The sequence below is a fragment of the Stenella coeruleoalba genome, assembly GCF_951394435.1.
Source record: "Stenella coeruleoalba genome assembly, chromosome: 18".
Lineage (NCBI taxonomy): Eukaryota > Metazoa > Chordata > Mammalia > Artiodactyla > Delphinidae > Stenella > Stenella coeruleoalba.
The window spans coordinates 52,675,117-52,689,611 of record NC_137164.1 but is presented as its reverse complement, the minus strand read 5'-3'; the positions used below and the strand labels follow the sequence as shown (position 1 = coordinate 52,689,611).

General features: G+C 45.6%; 1 protein-coding gene across 1 annotated transcript; it reads left to right on the top strand.

Annotated features, from left to right (window-relative positions):
• Nucleotides 1-3,001: 3,001 nt before the first annotated feature.
• On the top strand, nt 3,002-11,253 carry SPRY2 (sprouty RTK signaling antagonist 2). Its single transcript, XM_079903098.1, has 2 exons — nt 3,002-3,677; nt 6,486-11,253. The coding sequence occupies exon 2, from the start codon at nt 6,537-6,539 to the stop codon at nt 7,482-7,484; it is 948 nt and encodes a 315-aa protein (XP_079759224.1). The 5' UTR covers nt 3,002-3,677; nt 6,486-6,536; the 3' UTR covers nt 7,485-11,253.
• The last annotated feature ends 3,242 nt before the right edge of the window (nt 11,254-14,495 follow it).

Below are 14,495 nucleotides of genomic sequence, written 5' to 3'. Positions count from 1 at the left end.
AATCAGAAGCTCAGATGATTACGTGCAACCTTGAAAATATCTGACTTAACTTGGCCAACAGACCTACTGGTAAAGAAGCATGTCCACAGTGTCTACCAAAGACTGGGGGAGGCAAAATTCATGTCAGTTTAGAGTAAGAGTAAGAAGGCATGTTACCTAGTCCCTCCAGAGAACTTAGAGGTGAGTACCAGTGTAGCAGGCGTTTCCAAGGATTGGACATTTTTCAACATCAGGGAACAGGAACACGTGTTCAAACATCAGGGCTGCCTCTCTAGAACCCTCCACAGCACGTTTGAAAATGGGCTTCATTGTGAAGTTTTACATAACATCCTTTCAAAATTTAAAGTATCTTCCAAAATTAACCCCAGTTATAATTTTGGCATGTAACGTGAGAATCAATTTTGGGACACATTACAATAGCTGCACCAAACACTTCATTGTGTGTGCATGCACACGCATACCTGGAAGCATAATTCCTCTTTGGGATGACAACTAAGTAAACTTTGCAGGCAGAATATAGTGCTTTATACACCACTTCTGAAAGGTAGTAATAATAAATAATAAATTAAATAGTAAGGAGTAAATTAGAAAGACTCCAATAGATTCTCGTTTTTACCTTGTGCTTAAGTTAAAGGGTAAATGTTTTCCCAGCTTGCAAACAGGAGGCTGCTGGGGAAGAAGGAAGAGCTAGATTACATGGGATTCCTTCTAGCTCGTGAAAGATAAGTATAAATTCCTAGATTCTTCTCTATTGATTCAGTAAAAATGGAAGGTACTCTCAGCAGCCGGAGGCTTCTAATTTAAATTCCATTTTATACTTTGAACCAGAACAACGTGTTTTCACAGAGTTCCTGCAGCGCCGGGAGCACAGCCTGGGCACAAGTGTCTCCTAAGAAGCAGCCATCGGGTGCAGGGGTTTGAGGAAGCGAAGAGAAGGCGTTTCTTTCACCTGTTCTGCCGGAGACTTGGCCATATTCTGGCAGCGCATTCCCACCAGCCTTGCACACCCTGGTTTTGGCCCCCAAGTCCGTCCCCTCGGTAAAAGCCGGGGTTCTTCTGCACCTGGTACCTCATCTCACATCCAAAAGGAATGTGTCCGAAAAGAGGGTAGGGAAAGCCACCTGCTGTTGCACTTACATAATAAATGTCTTTTTATTCATTGTGAAGCAGTCGGCCCAAGGTACATTCTGGAAGGCACCTCCGCCTGCCTTCGTTGAGTCCCGGGTAAGAAAGCACCTCAGCCCCGCGCCGGGCGGGCGGGCGCCCCCTGGTGGCCCGACGGGCCGTGAGCGCCGCGGCGCTTGAGTTCACCCGGAGGCTCAAAAGACTCGGGCGTCGGGCGAGCGGCCAGAGCTGGGGTGGGGGTGGGGGGCAGTCGTTCCGTGTCCTCAGGCCCGGGGACGCCGTGGAGCAGGCGGACGTAGCCCGGTCCACCCTCACCCGAGGGGTGGGGGGACGTAGGCCAGCGCCCGGAAATAACGCATGCCACTTCCCCTGCCACCTCTGGGTCCAAACCTCGGGCGAGGAGAGAGAGCCCTAGAGAAACATGGAGAAGGCAGGGCGAGAGCGCAGCGCGGCCGGGAACGGTCCGGGGACGTTCCAGCACGAGAGCTCGGGAGAAGGCAACGAGTGCCAGGGTAGCTGTGAACGGATGTGGGCTGGAGCCGGACCCGGGAAATCTAGCACCAACCACGTTTTCCTAGCACTGTTTCAAGAACTCTAACCCCAGCACGGCGAGATCGCAGGTGCTCTTCGGGAGTTTTGACCGTGCTTCTCTGTAAAGTAAAACCGTTCTGTAAATCATTAGAATCCAACATTAGGAGTGTGTTGGGAGGGGTGTTAATTTCCCACCGGTGCTCTCACGTGCAAGCACGTTTGCTTAGTAAATGAACGGCAGTTAGAGCAGTGCATATGTATGCATTTTCTATCTTTATATACGTATACATATTTTCTTAAAGTGGGAAAACACAGACCACCTTCAAAATGGACAATAGGATCTTCTTGGGAAATGTTCTACGTGACAAGGAGAGTCGGAAATGAAGGGTGACTCTTTAAGTGGAGGAGGACATCTGCAGTGAAACAGCGTGCCCCCTCCCATTTCAGAAGCCCGTGATGTCGCCCTTAGTAATCGTTTATGTGTGTATGACTGAATTAACTAATTTTAAGAAGGCCTGTATTGTACAGTTTCCTTCCGCTGTTGCGTCAAACAAAACAGTAAGAAAGATCTTCAGAAAGCCTCCATCTGTAGCTAACTGCCCCTTTAAAATTAAAATCTAATATTAAACAGAAAAACGACACAATCAAAAGCAAATCCCGGCAAGAGCAGAAGGCACTTGAAACTCGAATCTGCATTCCGTTCCTCTCGTACGCAGCTCTGAGGTGGGAGTGGCGGTTTGTGCTGGTGCCTGGTGTATAATCGGGTTAATCCAGTAGACAAAGAATAAACCAATAGCCCTCCCACCTCACTTCCCGCTCCCCTTCCCCTCCCCCTTCTTCTCTCCCCGTCGCCCCCTCGAGGGGGAACAGAAAAGGGGAGAGGTTGGCTTGCAATGGATTCCGAATAAAGTCTCAAAACCTGCAACTTGCTTTTAATGCTAACGCTGCGTGGCCCGGATTAGTTTGAAATGTTCATTCCCTTTTCCTAGTGGCGGGGAGAAAGTTCCCTAAGGCCAGCCGAACTAAGGCTCGTCCTCATGGCCCCTGGGGAAACCTTAAGGTCAGTGTTTCCTTGAAACTAGATAAACTGACCCCGCCGTGCCCAGCCCGGCCCCGCGGGCACCCCGCGTGACGGCGCCCGGGCGGCAGGACCAGCCTAGGGACGCGCGGGGCGGCGCAGTTGCCCTTTTGAATGCCTCCTGCGGCTCGGAGCGCTGGCGGGCGCTGGAGTGTGAGTGAATGTAGCCCCGCGGAGCCAATGAGCTGGGACCGGATGCGATATATCCTCTGGGACAACAACTGCTCTGTTCCGCCTCGGATCCACATGACGCCATTTACTGCTGCCGCGGCCGCCGCAGAGCTGCTCCCTGCCTCCTCCGGAAAGGCGAGGGCGCAAGCCAACGGCGGGCCCCCCCGTCCGGGCCCCAGACCCTCCCCCTTCTCCTCCTCCTTCGCACCCACCGCCCCCGCCTCGGCCTCGCCGCCGCGCCTCCACAACGCCCAGTCTGCACCGCCGAGAGCTGCGCGCCGCAGCGCGAGCGGAGGAGAGGGGCCGGCGGAGCGCGCAGCGCCCAGGCCCCCGCGCCCGCCCGGCCCGCAGCCCTGTCGCCCCGCACCCCCGCGCCGCCTCCGCTCGGACGCGGCCGCGGCCGCGCGACTTGGCCATCTGGCTTTAGGTTCTCTGTAAGGCCGTTTTCTTTTCTCATTCGCTCATCTGCCAAGAAAGGAGACTCGCCGTTGGCGCTTTGGCCTCCAGTTCATTGAGAAAAAAGAGGAAATACTCCGCGTGCGCGTTTAGAAAGGGGGTCGCCTCCAGCCCCGAACTCCAGAGTGTTCATCGCCTGGGGACTTCGCTCCGGATTTTCCTCTCCTTTTCTCGTCCAGCCGATTGCTCGGAAGTTAGGCTGAAGCAGAGTTTAGAAGCAAGAGGGGAAAAAGTTTGCATCGGGGCTGGATTTATTTGCACATCGCAGGAAGAAGAGAATCCAACGGAGAGGGGTTGGTGCAAAGCCGCGATCACGGTGAGGCGCGTTTGGCTGGCTCTTCCCCGTCCTGGCTCCGTGGCCGGCGCGTTGTGGGCAACATGGAGTAGGTGCAGCCGGACCGGGAGTGGGGTCTGTCTTTCCTCCGGCCTCCCTTTCTCTAACCCCGCAGGTTTTCCGTGGGGAACCCGGGAGCTGCCCGCGGGTCTGCCTCGCCTCGGGCTCTGTCTGCCTCGGCGGGGGCTGCAGTGCGCGCCGGGTGCAGTGTCCCCGACCCCACGCGCCCGCGCTCTGGGGGGTTGGGGTGGCGGACGGCTCGCGGCGAGTCGGGTCCCGGCGGTGCACTGGCCGCGAATTAGGCGCTGAGAGCGGGAGAGGGAGGGAAAACACTTTGTGTTTTCCAGGTCGCCGTTGCAGGCGCCCGCATTGCTAACCTGTTCCTCTCCGGGGAAAGCACGTCCTGAGAGAGGCTGTCCCGAGGCAGGGGCGCCGGGGTTACCGAGGGAGCGTGGGTAGCTCGCCTCGCGGGGGCAGCTAGACCTCGCGGGTGAAAAAAGGACACAGGCGAGCACGGAGCCGGGTGGGAGCGTCGCCCTGCCTGGCGCCGCGTCTCTGCGGTTCGAAGTGCAGCTTTCTCTTTTTTCCGTTCGCCGTGGTCGGCTTGGGTCATGCTTTTTTTTATTTTTGGAAGATTGGGCCGACCCAGCACAGGAAGAAAGTCATCAAGCGGTCGCGATCGTTTTCCATTACCTGAAAGTAGGTGGCAAAAGTGGCTAAGGTTTTTTTTTTTTTTTTCCCTCCCTTTTCCTTTGATGGGCTGATCCACTTTTTTGTTGCTGCTGCTGTTTCTTAATTCGGAATCTTGTGCGTTTTTACAAAGCGGTTTCTGTGTCGGTTTGCCCCACCCTTGCTTGTGCTGAAGTCCTTTCCCCCTAATCCTTAGTCTGATCACACACTGTCCTTAATGGGGGTTTCAAAGCGGGGGGCGGGGGGGCAGGGGCGAGGGAGCGGGGGAAGGAGGGGTGCTGCGAAGGAGGCCAGGGATAAGCAGAAATCTCTCTAGTAAACCTCCTTACCCGCAAAGATGCTACTTTGCACTGCAAGCAAATCTGCGCGGAAACTTTCCAGTTTGGGGATCTGGGTCTTGCCCGCCCGGCGTGGGACCCTGGAAAATGTTTTCTTTTAAAAGCATTTTTTATTTGACTTTAAGAAGTATATACATGTATATAGATATATATTTTTTCAATATATAGGCGTTTGCAGATTGCAGGCAATGCCCCTTCGGTCAGCGCAGGGTGGAGTCGCCCGGTGTGCATGGGTTAGACCTCGAAGTACCGGCTCTATGTCCAAGGCAGGGCCAGTGCCCCGTGTTCGAGGGCCTTGGCCGCAACGTGTTGCAATGGGCGGTGTGACCTCCGCCTAAGGGTGGAGTGGCTCCCTCTTGGAGCTGGGAGGCAGTTCTCTGGGGTGGGGGAGATTCTATCTGCGAATGAAGAGAGGGGGAAGCGCGCTCTAGCGTTTCAGGGCACGTCCCCTTCCGAGGCGCCCGCGTCCCCCGCCTGTCTGTCCGTCTCGGAATTGTGCGCAGGGGGGCCAGCTTGGCTTCTGGGCTGCGTCAGTCCTCCCGGAAAAAAGTCCCTTGGGGCTCCGACTGTGTGTCCCACCTGCTGGGGACCGTGTCGGGGCGCAGATAGAGCCGATAAACGGAGTGAAAGCAAAGAGCAGCGCGATCTCGTCTAGCCTCTCTGTTGGAACTGAGATCCGGTCTCCAGCTCTGCCTTTTTCCGAATTGGAAGGCGTGTGTCACCTGCCTGTGTCTCTTTTCTAAAAAGCCAGACTGGATGAAGGTCCACTTTTGCGCGTTTTTAGTCATTGTAGACTTGGTTGGCAAAGGGGGTGGTAGTTTTGAAATTTTACAGAGAGGTGGCGATTTAAGCGGTTACTTGTCAGGATGATAGATTTGAGATGTGACACTTGAATTTTTAAAACACTTCCTGTTACCGCCAATCAGTTTATTAGGTTCTTGGAAATGCGCAAAGTAGTTAAGATTTTGGCAGAATTTAAAATGTTCTCCCAGGCTCTCGGGTTGTACAATATGTGATTCTCAAGTTGTTGGGAAGTTGAAAATAAGTTCCTGTCTTTTTGTTGCTCCTGGTTGTAAGTTTGCTTTATTGTAGTCCTGGCACCTGACAGGATTTGAATTGGTGTGTTTTTAATTCTATTACTTTGTGCTACTGTGTAGTTAATGATAATTCATGATTGTTGTATAAAATGTATAACTATTCCTGGGGGGGGGATATTTAGTTTTTTGCATGTCAGATTCATCCTATGAGGTTTTATAAAGTTACAGAATAGTTCAAGGTATTTAATGCAAAAGCAGACTTAATTAAGAACCAAGAATTTCTAGGCTGTATTTATTGATGTTTAAGGCAAAAATGACCATAATAAGTTTAAACCTGTTTCAGAATCTGAAAAGGTATTCAACTTTTGAATATGTCAGTATCAATGTTATATTCCAACACTACTTTCCCACAGTGTTTTACATGGAACCTGAACCTTGCAGATTTTATGCTTATTTGAGTAAGGAATTGTTACTTACGCGATTGAAACAAAGATCAGCCTGGTGTCACCACACATCACAGGATTGAAGAATTGCTGATGCACAGCCGTAATTTTTACTTTTTGGTACAGGCGTGGCTCAGATGGCTGTCCGAATACCCTCCACAGCAACTCCGCTTGAAAGCCTGTTTCTCTGGGGGAGGTGGGGAGTGAAGAGTTAACTCAAGGGGGTGGAGAGTGGGAAGTATCCTGGAGTGTAAACCGTCTCCTTCCTCTTGGTTTCCGCAGGAATTCAGATGTGTTCTAAGCCTGCTGGGGTGAGCATACTTCCAAGACCTGATGGAGGGCAGAGCTCAGAGTGGCAGCGGATCGCAGCCCTTGCTGCAGGCAGCCCGTGACGGTGGCAGGCAGCGTGGGGAGCCCGACCCCAGAGACGCCCTCGCCCAGCAGGTACACGTGCTGTCTCTGGATCAGATCAGAGCCATCCGAAACACCAATGAGTACACAGAGGGGCCTACTGTGGTCCCCAGACCTGGGCTCAAGCCTGCACCTCGCCCCTCCGCTCAGCACAAGCACGAGAGACTCCACGGTCTGCCTGAGCACCGCCAGCCCCCCAGGCCCCAGCACTCACAGGCCCACGCTTCTGCGAGGGCCACTCTGTCCAGGTCCGTCAGCACAGTCAGCTCGGGGTCTCGCAGCAGTACTAGGACAAGTACCAGCAGCATTTCCTCTGAACAGAGGCTCTTGGGATCATCCTTCTCCTCGGGGCCTGTTGCTGATGGGATAATCCGGGTGCAGCCCAAATCAGAGCTCCAGCCAGGTGAGCTTAAGCCGCTGAGCAAGGAGGATTTGGGGCTGCACGCCTACAGGTGTGAGGACTGCGGCAAGTGCAAATGTAAGGAGTGCACCTACCCAAGGCCTCTGCCATCGGATTGGATCTGCCACGAGCAGTGCCTTTGCTCGGCCCAGAACGTGATCGACTACGGGACCTGCGTGTGCTGTGTGAAAGGCCTCTTCTATCACTGTTCTAACGATGACGAGGACAACTGTGCTGACAACCCGTGTTCCTGCAGCCAGTCTCACTGTTGTACACGGTGGTCGGCCATGGGCGTCATGTCCCTCTTTTTGCCTTGTTTATGGTGTTACCTTCCAGCCAAGGGTTGCCTTAAATTGTGCCAGGGGTGTTATGACCGGGTGAACAGGCCTGGATGCCGTTGTAAAAATTCAAACACAGTCTGCTGCAAAGTTCCCACTGTCCCACCCAGGAACTTTGAAAAACCAACATAGCATCATTAATCAGGAATATTGCTGTGATAAGGATTGTTCCCTTTTTTTTTCTTTCTTTTTTTTTTTTTTTTTAACACACACATATGCAACCAACTAAACAGTTAGAAATCTTGGCACTGTTGATAGAGGGTTGGGATATCCTTTGCTGTTTGCAGTGAAATGCTTTTTGTCCATGTGCCATTTTACGCGTGTTAGAATTCAGCTAATGGAGCTCAGAGTATGTGATGCAGATCTTGGCAACCTACATGTTGCATAAGCTAAAGCAACAGACACTCCTAGGCAAAGTTTTTGTTTGTGAATAGTACTTGCAAAATTTGTAAATTAGCAAATGACTTTTTCTCCCCATTGTTTTCTCCAGAGATAATGTGCTATATTTTTGTATATACAATAATATTTGCAACTGTGAAAAACAAGTTGTGCCATACTATATGGCACAGTCACAAAATATTATACTAATATGTTGTACATTCGGAAGAATGTGAATCAATCAGTATGTTTTTAGATTGTATTTTGCCTTACAGAAAGCCTTTATTGTAAGACTCTGATTTCCCTTTGGACTTCATGTATATTGTACAGTTACAGTAAAATTCTACCTTTATTTTCTAATTTTTTCAACATATTGTTTAGTGTAAAGAATATTTATTTGAAGTTTTATTATTTTATAAAGAAGAATATTTATTTTAAGAGGCATCTTACAAATTTTGCCCCTTTTATGAGGATGGGATAGTTGCTGCAAATGAGGGGTTACAGATGCATATGTTCAATATAAAATAGAAAATATATTAACGTTTGAAATTAAACTGAGCTGGATTGTCTTATTTTACCTTTTCTTTTGTTTTTTGAAGTGAAAAACCATTTTATGTCAAGGATAGCACTTCAGTGAAATTGTTTCACTTATCTATGAGATTATCTTACGGTTGCTGCTTTAAAGTAGAGTGGAGATTTGGTGATTTTCAGAGATAACTCTAGCCATCAGGAGAGAAATAGCTGAGCGCCTGACTCAATAGTATAAATCGAATGAGGGCTCATTTTCGGCTCCTGTTGTTTTACTGATTTGCAGACTAGCCTTTGTTTTGCAGGTTTAAAAAAAAAAAAGTCTTATTCGTTCAGGAGACTTCCCTAAAAGATGAACCATTAGACTTTTTCTTTATATACAATATTAAGAATGAATGTCATAAGGCTAATTCAGGACCAGAGAAATGAGTTCATTTCAACAAATATTTATTGACTGTCCTCTGTGTGTCAGGCACGCAGTATACACAGATCAATGCTTATAATTGAGGCAAAAATGTTTTCTTGACTTAGCAGATCATGGCTCTGTTTTTTCTAGTCTCTTTGGTTTTAGACTCTTAAGTTTATCACCATGATACCAAGTTCCTTATGTTAGGAAAGACATGGAAAACATAACTTGTTTTGGTTCAGGCACTGGGTATCATGAAATTTCATCCTGTATTGGTCTAATAATTCAAGCACAAGCAGGCCAACTTGAGAGGCCCTGTTGTATTTATTTAATCAAATTATCCAGAAAATTGTTAAATTTTACACTGGGAAAAAGATGCAGAATGGCAAAAAAGTCAGTGTTTGCGGTTATCTTTTGGACGCAAACACAGCAAGCTGCTAAAAGCCCATCTTGACAAATATTGGGTTTTCTTACTTGTAATAAGTCACTTGATTAATTAGTCACTTTATGGCTGATTTTTTTTTTTTCCCAAAGCACAACCTTTTGCTGCCAAGAATCACCGGAAGTCTAGGAAATGATTTACCTGACATTATTGTTTAATCTCTCGTTTCCTGTTCTAAGGCTCCTTCTCTTAGGTTAAGAGCTCTTAGTACAGGCTGTCTTCTGTTTTGTTTTTTGAAATTGGCTTTCAAGAAACTATATAGCCTCCTAAACCAAGACATTGCTATAAGGACCTTCAGTTTCCTCTAAGCTTTCTCCAAAAAAAACCCCCCAAAAAACACAAGGGTAAATCAATTTAGAAATTACTCTTAAGTTTCAACTCTGGGATACTGAATGTTGCAATTCTAATACTCATATCTAACCATTATGGTCTAAGAGGAATTAAAATATTGAAAAAAAATAGGACAGGGTTTCTTATTCATCACATAGTTTTCAGGATTTGTAAAGCACAAAAATTTTGACTCCCGGTTTCTGACTGTATCAGAAACTGCCATACGCACTGAGAACTGTTTTGTGTAGAAACTGTGAGAGGCCTTTTTTTTTTTTTTTAAACCACATGAGCAGCTTTCAAAGTGTTACATAGACAAATTGAATCAGATGCAATTCGGTGTTTATTGAAGATGTAGAATAAAGACCTCTTTCCATGGTTATGGACTCAATCTCTGATCGTGTGGCCTAGGGATTTGCATTTTTAATCATTCCACTGGTGATTATGTACAGTTTGAGCACTACTGACCTAGATATTGCTTTCTAATTTAGCTTTTTTTTTTTAATGGATTCCATTGTAAAGCATAATTCACGAGTTTGAATGTAGAACATAGTGATAAACCAGCTGAAGTTAGAAGAGGACTTGGTGTAAGTATATATGAAGTCTTGATCAAAATTATTTAAAGATAAATAAGGAAAATTGGATTCCTCAAGAAGCTTCTAACTATTAAATGTTGAATTTGTCTATAAACCAGTATAGAATTCATTTTCAGAATATAAAGAATGTTTCTATCTAAACAGATTGAAAACAGATGGTGCTCACTCTTCAGTGTGTTAAAAGAGTTTTTAAATATTCCAGGTCATCTCACTGAGGTAAAGGAATAATCACCTCAAGTTCTTTTCTTTTTTTTTTTTTTTGCGGTACGCGGGCCTCTCACTGTTGTGGCCTCTCCCGTTGCGGAGCACAGGCTCCGGACGCACAGGCTCAGCGGCCACGGCTCACGGGTCCAGCCGCTCCGCGGCATGTGGGATCTTTCCGGACCGGGGCATGAACCCGCGTCCCCTGCATCGGCAGGCGGACTCTCAACCACTGCACGACCAGGGAAGCCCCTCACCTCAAATTCTTAATCTCAAGTTCGTGAAAATTCTTATTATAAATACCAGTTGATAATGCAATGGCCATTATTCGGATATTGCGATAGATTAAAAGTATAATGATACAGCCAACATTAGTTGACCCCTTACCATTTAGGGGCCTCTTAACTATATATTTTTCTGGTTTCTTACCTTTTTATTTTTTTAGAAACCTGTGCATTCTCTATATTGAGATTCATTTAAGGATGACAACTTGATTGCTGTTACTGAAAACAGTCATTTATGTGTGTTGAGGAGGAGACTAAGGCCCTGCCAGGTTTCTCCATGTTGGAGCATGCTCTGGGCATTGTCTGTGAAAGAAGAAAGCCAAAACCAAATACAGGTACTCTCAACCAAACTCTGCATGACTTTTTTCTCCAATACACCTTTGTCTCAAGGACTGCTTGCCTCCAGGATATATAAGATAGTGATAATGTCAGATAAATGAGTTTGCTCTTTGCACAGTGCAGTGAGGTATTGGATAGACAGTTGATGGGTTTAATGCTTTTGAACGTATATGTCAGAACTTTCAAGGGTTTAACGGGTTTCGAGTTTCACTTGTAGTTATATCCAAATCTGGCCGTTTGCCTTCCTCTCTTAAATATGCAGAAGGACCAGGATGTACGTGCAAAAGTCTCAACTTTGAAAATGGGTTAAACTGTGTAGATCAAAAACATTAAGTTTGTCATCTTGTGCGCAATCTTTTACACTACTTTAGTAAAGAACAATAAAAATAGGCATTAACTAGTTACATCAATACTGTATCAGTATCCATTCTTTGGTTTTCAATATTCATTAAGACACAAGTTATGTTAATTTCTACTTTAATTAGGCCAGTTGCCTCATTTCTCTGCAAGATACCAAGGGTGGGTCTCCAATGATTGAAGACTAGAGCAGAATTTTAAAATCAGGTGTGTCTGATTTGCCTGAACTGATCGTTAGAGTGAAGCTTTACATCTGGAATGTTTAACCACTGGTTTAGCCATTCATGGGAGGATAAAGCTGTCAGACTGTATCCTATAGTTGCATTTTATTTGGATATCATACACCACCTTCCTTACATCATGAGAGACAACCATTTGAATAATGAGAGATAAAATGTGAATTCCACTAATAGTGCACCTCTGGTCAAAATTAAATTTAAGAGACTCATTTAACTTGTAGTTGAAAAAAGAGAGAAAAATATCTAGAATATATGTTATATAGAATATAATACACATTATATAGTCTCTATATAGAGAGAATGTAAAAATATATAGAAATAGAGCAAATTAAAAAAGATTAGCACTTAAACCTTTACCAAATGTTTCACATTTTTATTTAAAACTGCATTTTGATTGACCTAAAGAAATTTTAAAAGCCAGTCTTACTTGGCAACTAATATTTTTTTAATAAACTATTAAAGGAGGTTAGAACGAAGCCTGTTTGTTGCCTTGGCCTCTGGCTTGGCTACATGGGGCATGTAAGGCTTCAGCATACCTTGAAGGAGTCAATTTCTCAAAACAGTTCTAATGCACACAGAAGACATGAAAAATTCGGCTGAATGCAAGAACCACACTCCCCACCCCTGGAATGGAATTTGGGTCCCCAAAATTAGGCATTTCAATTGAACACTTTTTTTGAATGCCTACTCCTTAACCATCACAGGGCTAGTGGCTGAAGTACAAAAGGAAAGGGTTAGCGACTCTAATGCAAGCCAGGACTTTCCACAGCAAAGGCACAAGCAAGGTGCTATGAGAGACAGAAAATGGGTAAAGCACTGATGCGTTCACGATGGGTTTGATCTCCAAGGCTTTGCAATGGTTACAGATAGTTAAATAGGCACAGAGTTTTTTGCTGAGTCAGAGGCAACAGAACTCCCACTACTCATTAAATAAAACTGTGTTCACCATGCTCATATCTTAAATTCTAAATGAAATGTAGAGAGGAATCCCTGGTGGTCCAGTGGTTAGGACTCCAAGCTCTCACCGCAGAGGGCCGGGGTTCAATCCCTGGTTGGGGAACTAAGATCCCACAAGCGTGAGGTGTGGCCAAAAAAATATTTTAAATAAATAAATGTAGACATGTTTAATATTTGGACACCTATAATTTGCTGTATTTATTCTTAATTTTATGATTCATGATTGATTAAAACTTTTCCCTAAAAAATGTGGATTAAAAAATACATTTTTAAGATATATAACTAAGACATAAGTTGGAAAGATCTGTTTATTCTTGTTTTTCCAGTTTTTACTAGAGTTTCCCTCTTGTCACTAACCCATAATTTTAGCTTGCTTCTGTACCTAGAAAAATGAATACTTGTGAAGAACAAATTGGGGATAATGAAACAGAAAAAAACGCATTCATGATAGTATGAAAGAAAGTAGTTGAGCTTTGGAGCAATTCCACCCTTGCCAAAAAACAATGCCTGAGACCTGACTTCCCAGGTCCACACGGCTCACAAAGCCCAGATGACCACCTCTGGCAACTACGTTAACACAACTAACATTTTTGAAATGGTTTTGTGCTCCAAATAACATCTGGTTTATTGACTTGCATCAATAGGGCTCACAGTCAAGCAGGCTCTGGTAAATATATTTGTATCGCCTCTCATTTCTCCAAGTTCTTAATAGTCTCAAGTGCATCCTTCCTAGACCCAGCTTTCCTGCTCCAAAGTAGGCACAAAGTAGCCCTAATATCTGCTGCTAGTCATAGCAGAAGTTGTTCCTGAGATTTCTGTTACAAGGTCATCTTTGTAAGTTCGGAACTGTGTTCCAGGATGCATATCTGAGGGTCACTGTGAACATTATAAAGCCTAGTGACAAAGCAGCCCAGCATACATCGAACAGCAGCACAACAGAGCCTTGGGATCAACATTTAGTAGCTGTTATGTTGGCAAACTAATGGCTAGGATGTGTCGGGAGATGTTTGTCTTTAACCCGTCCCTCTGCTAATGAGGAACTAACTCCAGGACCAGTGATCTCAAGATCAACATTCGCATTCAGGTCTTGATGTCACACAATTAGGATACAGCCTAATTTGGTTTCATTCCAAACATTCATTAACACTATACTGTACCTTTGAGCTTAAACTTTGGCAGTGGTTCTTTTACAGACTATTGATCTGATTCTAATAATCATTGATCTGATTCTAATCATCGTATCACAAGATACGAACCCAACAGTGTGTCTTCTGAGCCTTTGCCCTGCCATGGAAACAATAAAAACTACAGGCTCAGAGTGCAATTTCTTGTCACTGATGTCATATTTATGGTGTATCTTCAGTGTAAGAGATGTTACAGTAAGTGGGGAGAAAGCATTAGATCTGTGATTGTGGATTAGCAAAATAAGTATGATGCCCACAGCCCTTTGGAAGCTAATAATCTAGGATTTAGGTTTTTAGTCATAGGAAATGACTGGTAGCATTACCCACTTCCTGCCCTGGGCAATTTGATCCCCCAAGGGGACATTTGCCAAGGTCTGGAGACATTTCTGGGTTTCACTACTAGGGGTGGAAAGGAGGAGTTATTGGCATTTGCAGGTAGAGACAAATTGCTAAACATCCTCCACTGGCCAGCATTCCCAACAACAAAGAATTATTCAGCCCCAAATGCCAACAATGCTAAGTCTGAGAAACCCTGCTAAGAGGAAGCTAGGAGAGTAGTGGGGAGACTCAATGAGAATTGAGTAGTGGGGTACTCAATGAGAATTTGATGAATGAATGAATAGATGAATGAATTCAATCGAAAGTAAGGATATATTTATCCTTCTGAGGCAGGGCAAGGACAGCCATCAGCTGTGTTGAGGGACAGAGAGGTCAAAGGACCTGGGGGAACTGCTGTGACCGTAATTTTGGAATTTCAAATCTGAGTGCTAAACCTCTGAAATTCTTCTAATGGAAAACACCCTACATTTGTAAGTATCTATGTATGTCCACACACCTACTTTTCCGTAGTACTTGAAGTTCATGTGCTCTGGAGACAAGCGCTGTGCAGATTCCCTTGTCTGTTA

Bases quoted from the DNA above. Each gene is read 5' to 3' on its own strand.
- SPRY2 (XM_079903098.1), top strand. From the start codon at position 6,537: ATGGAGGGCAGAGCTCAGAGTGGCAGCGGATCGCAGCCCTTGCTGCAG.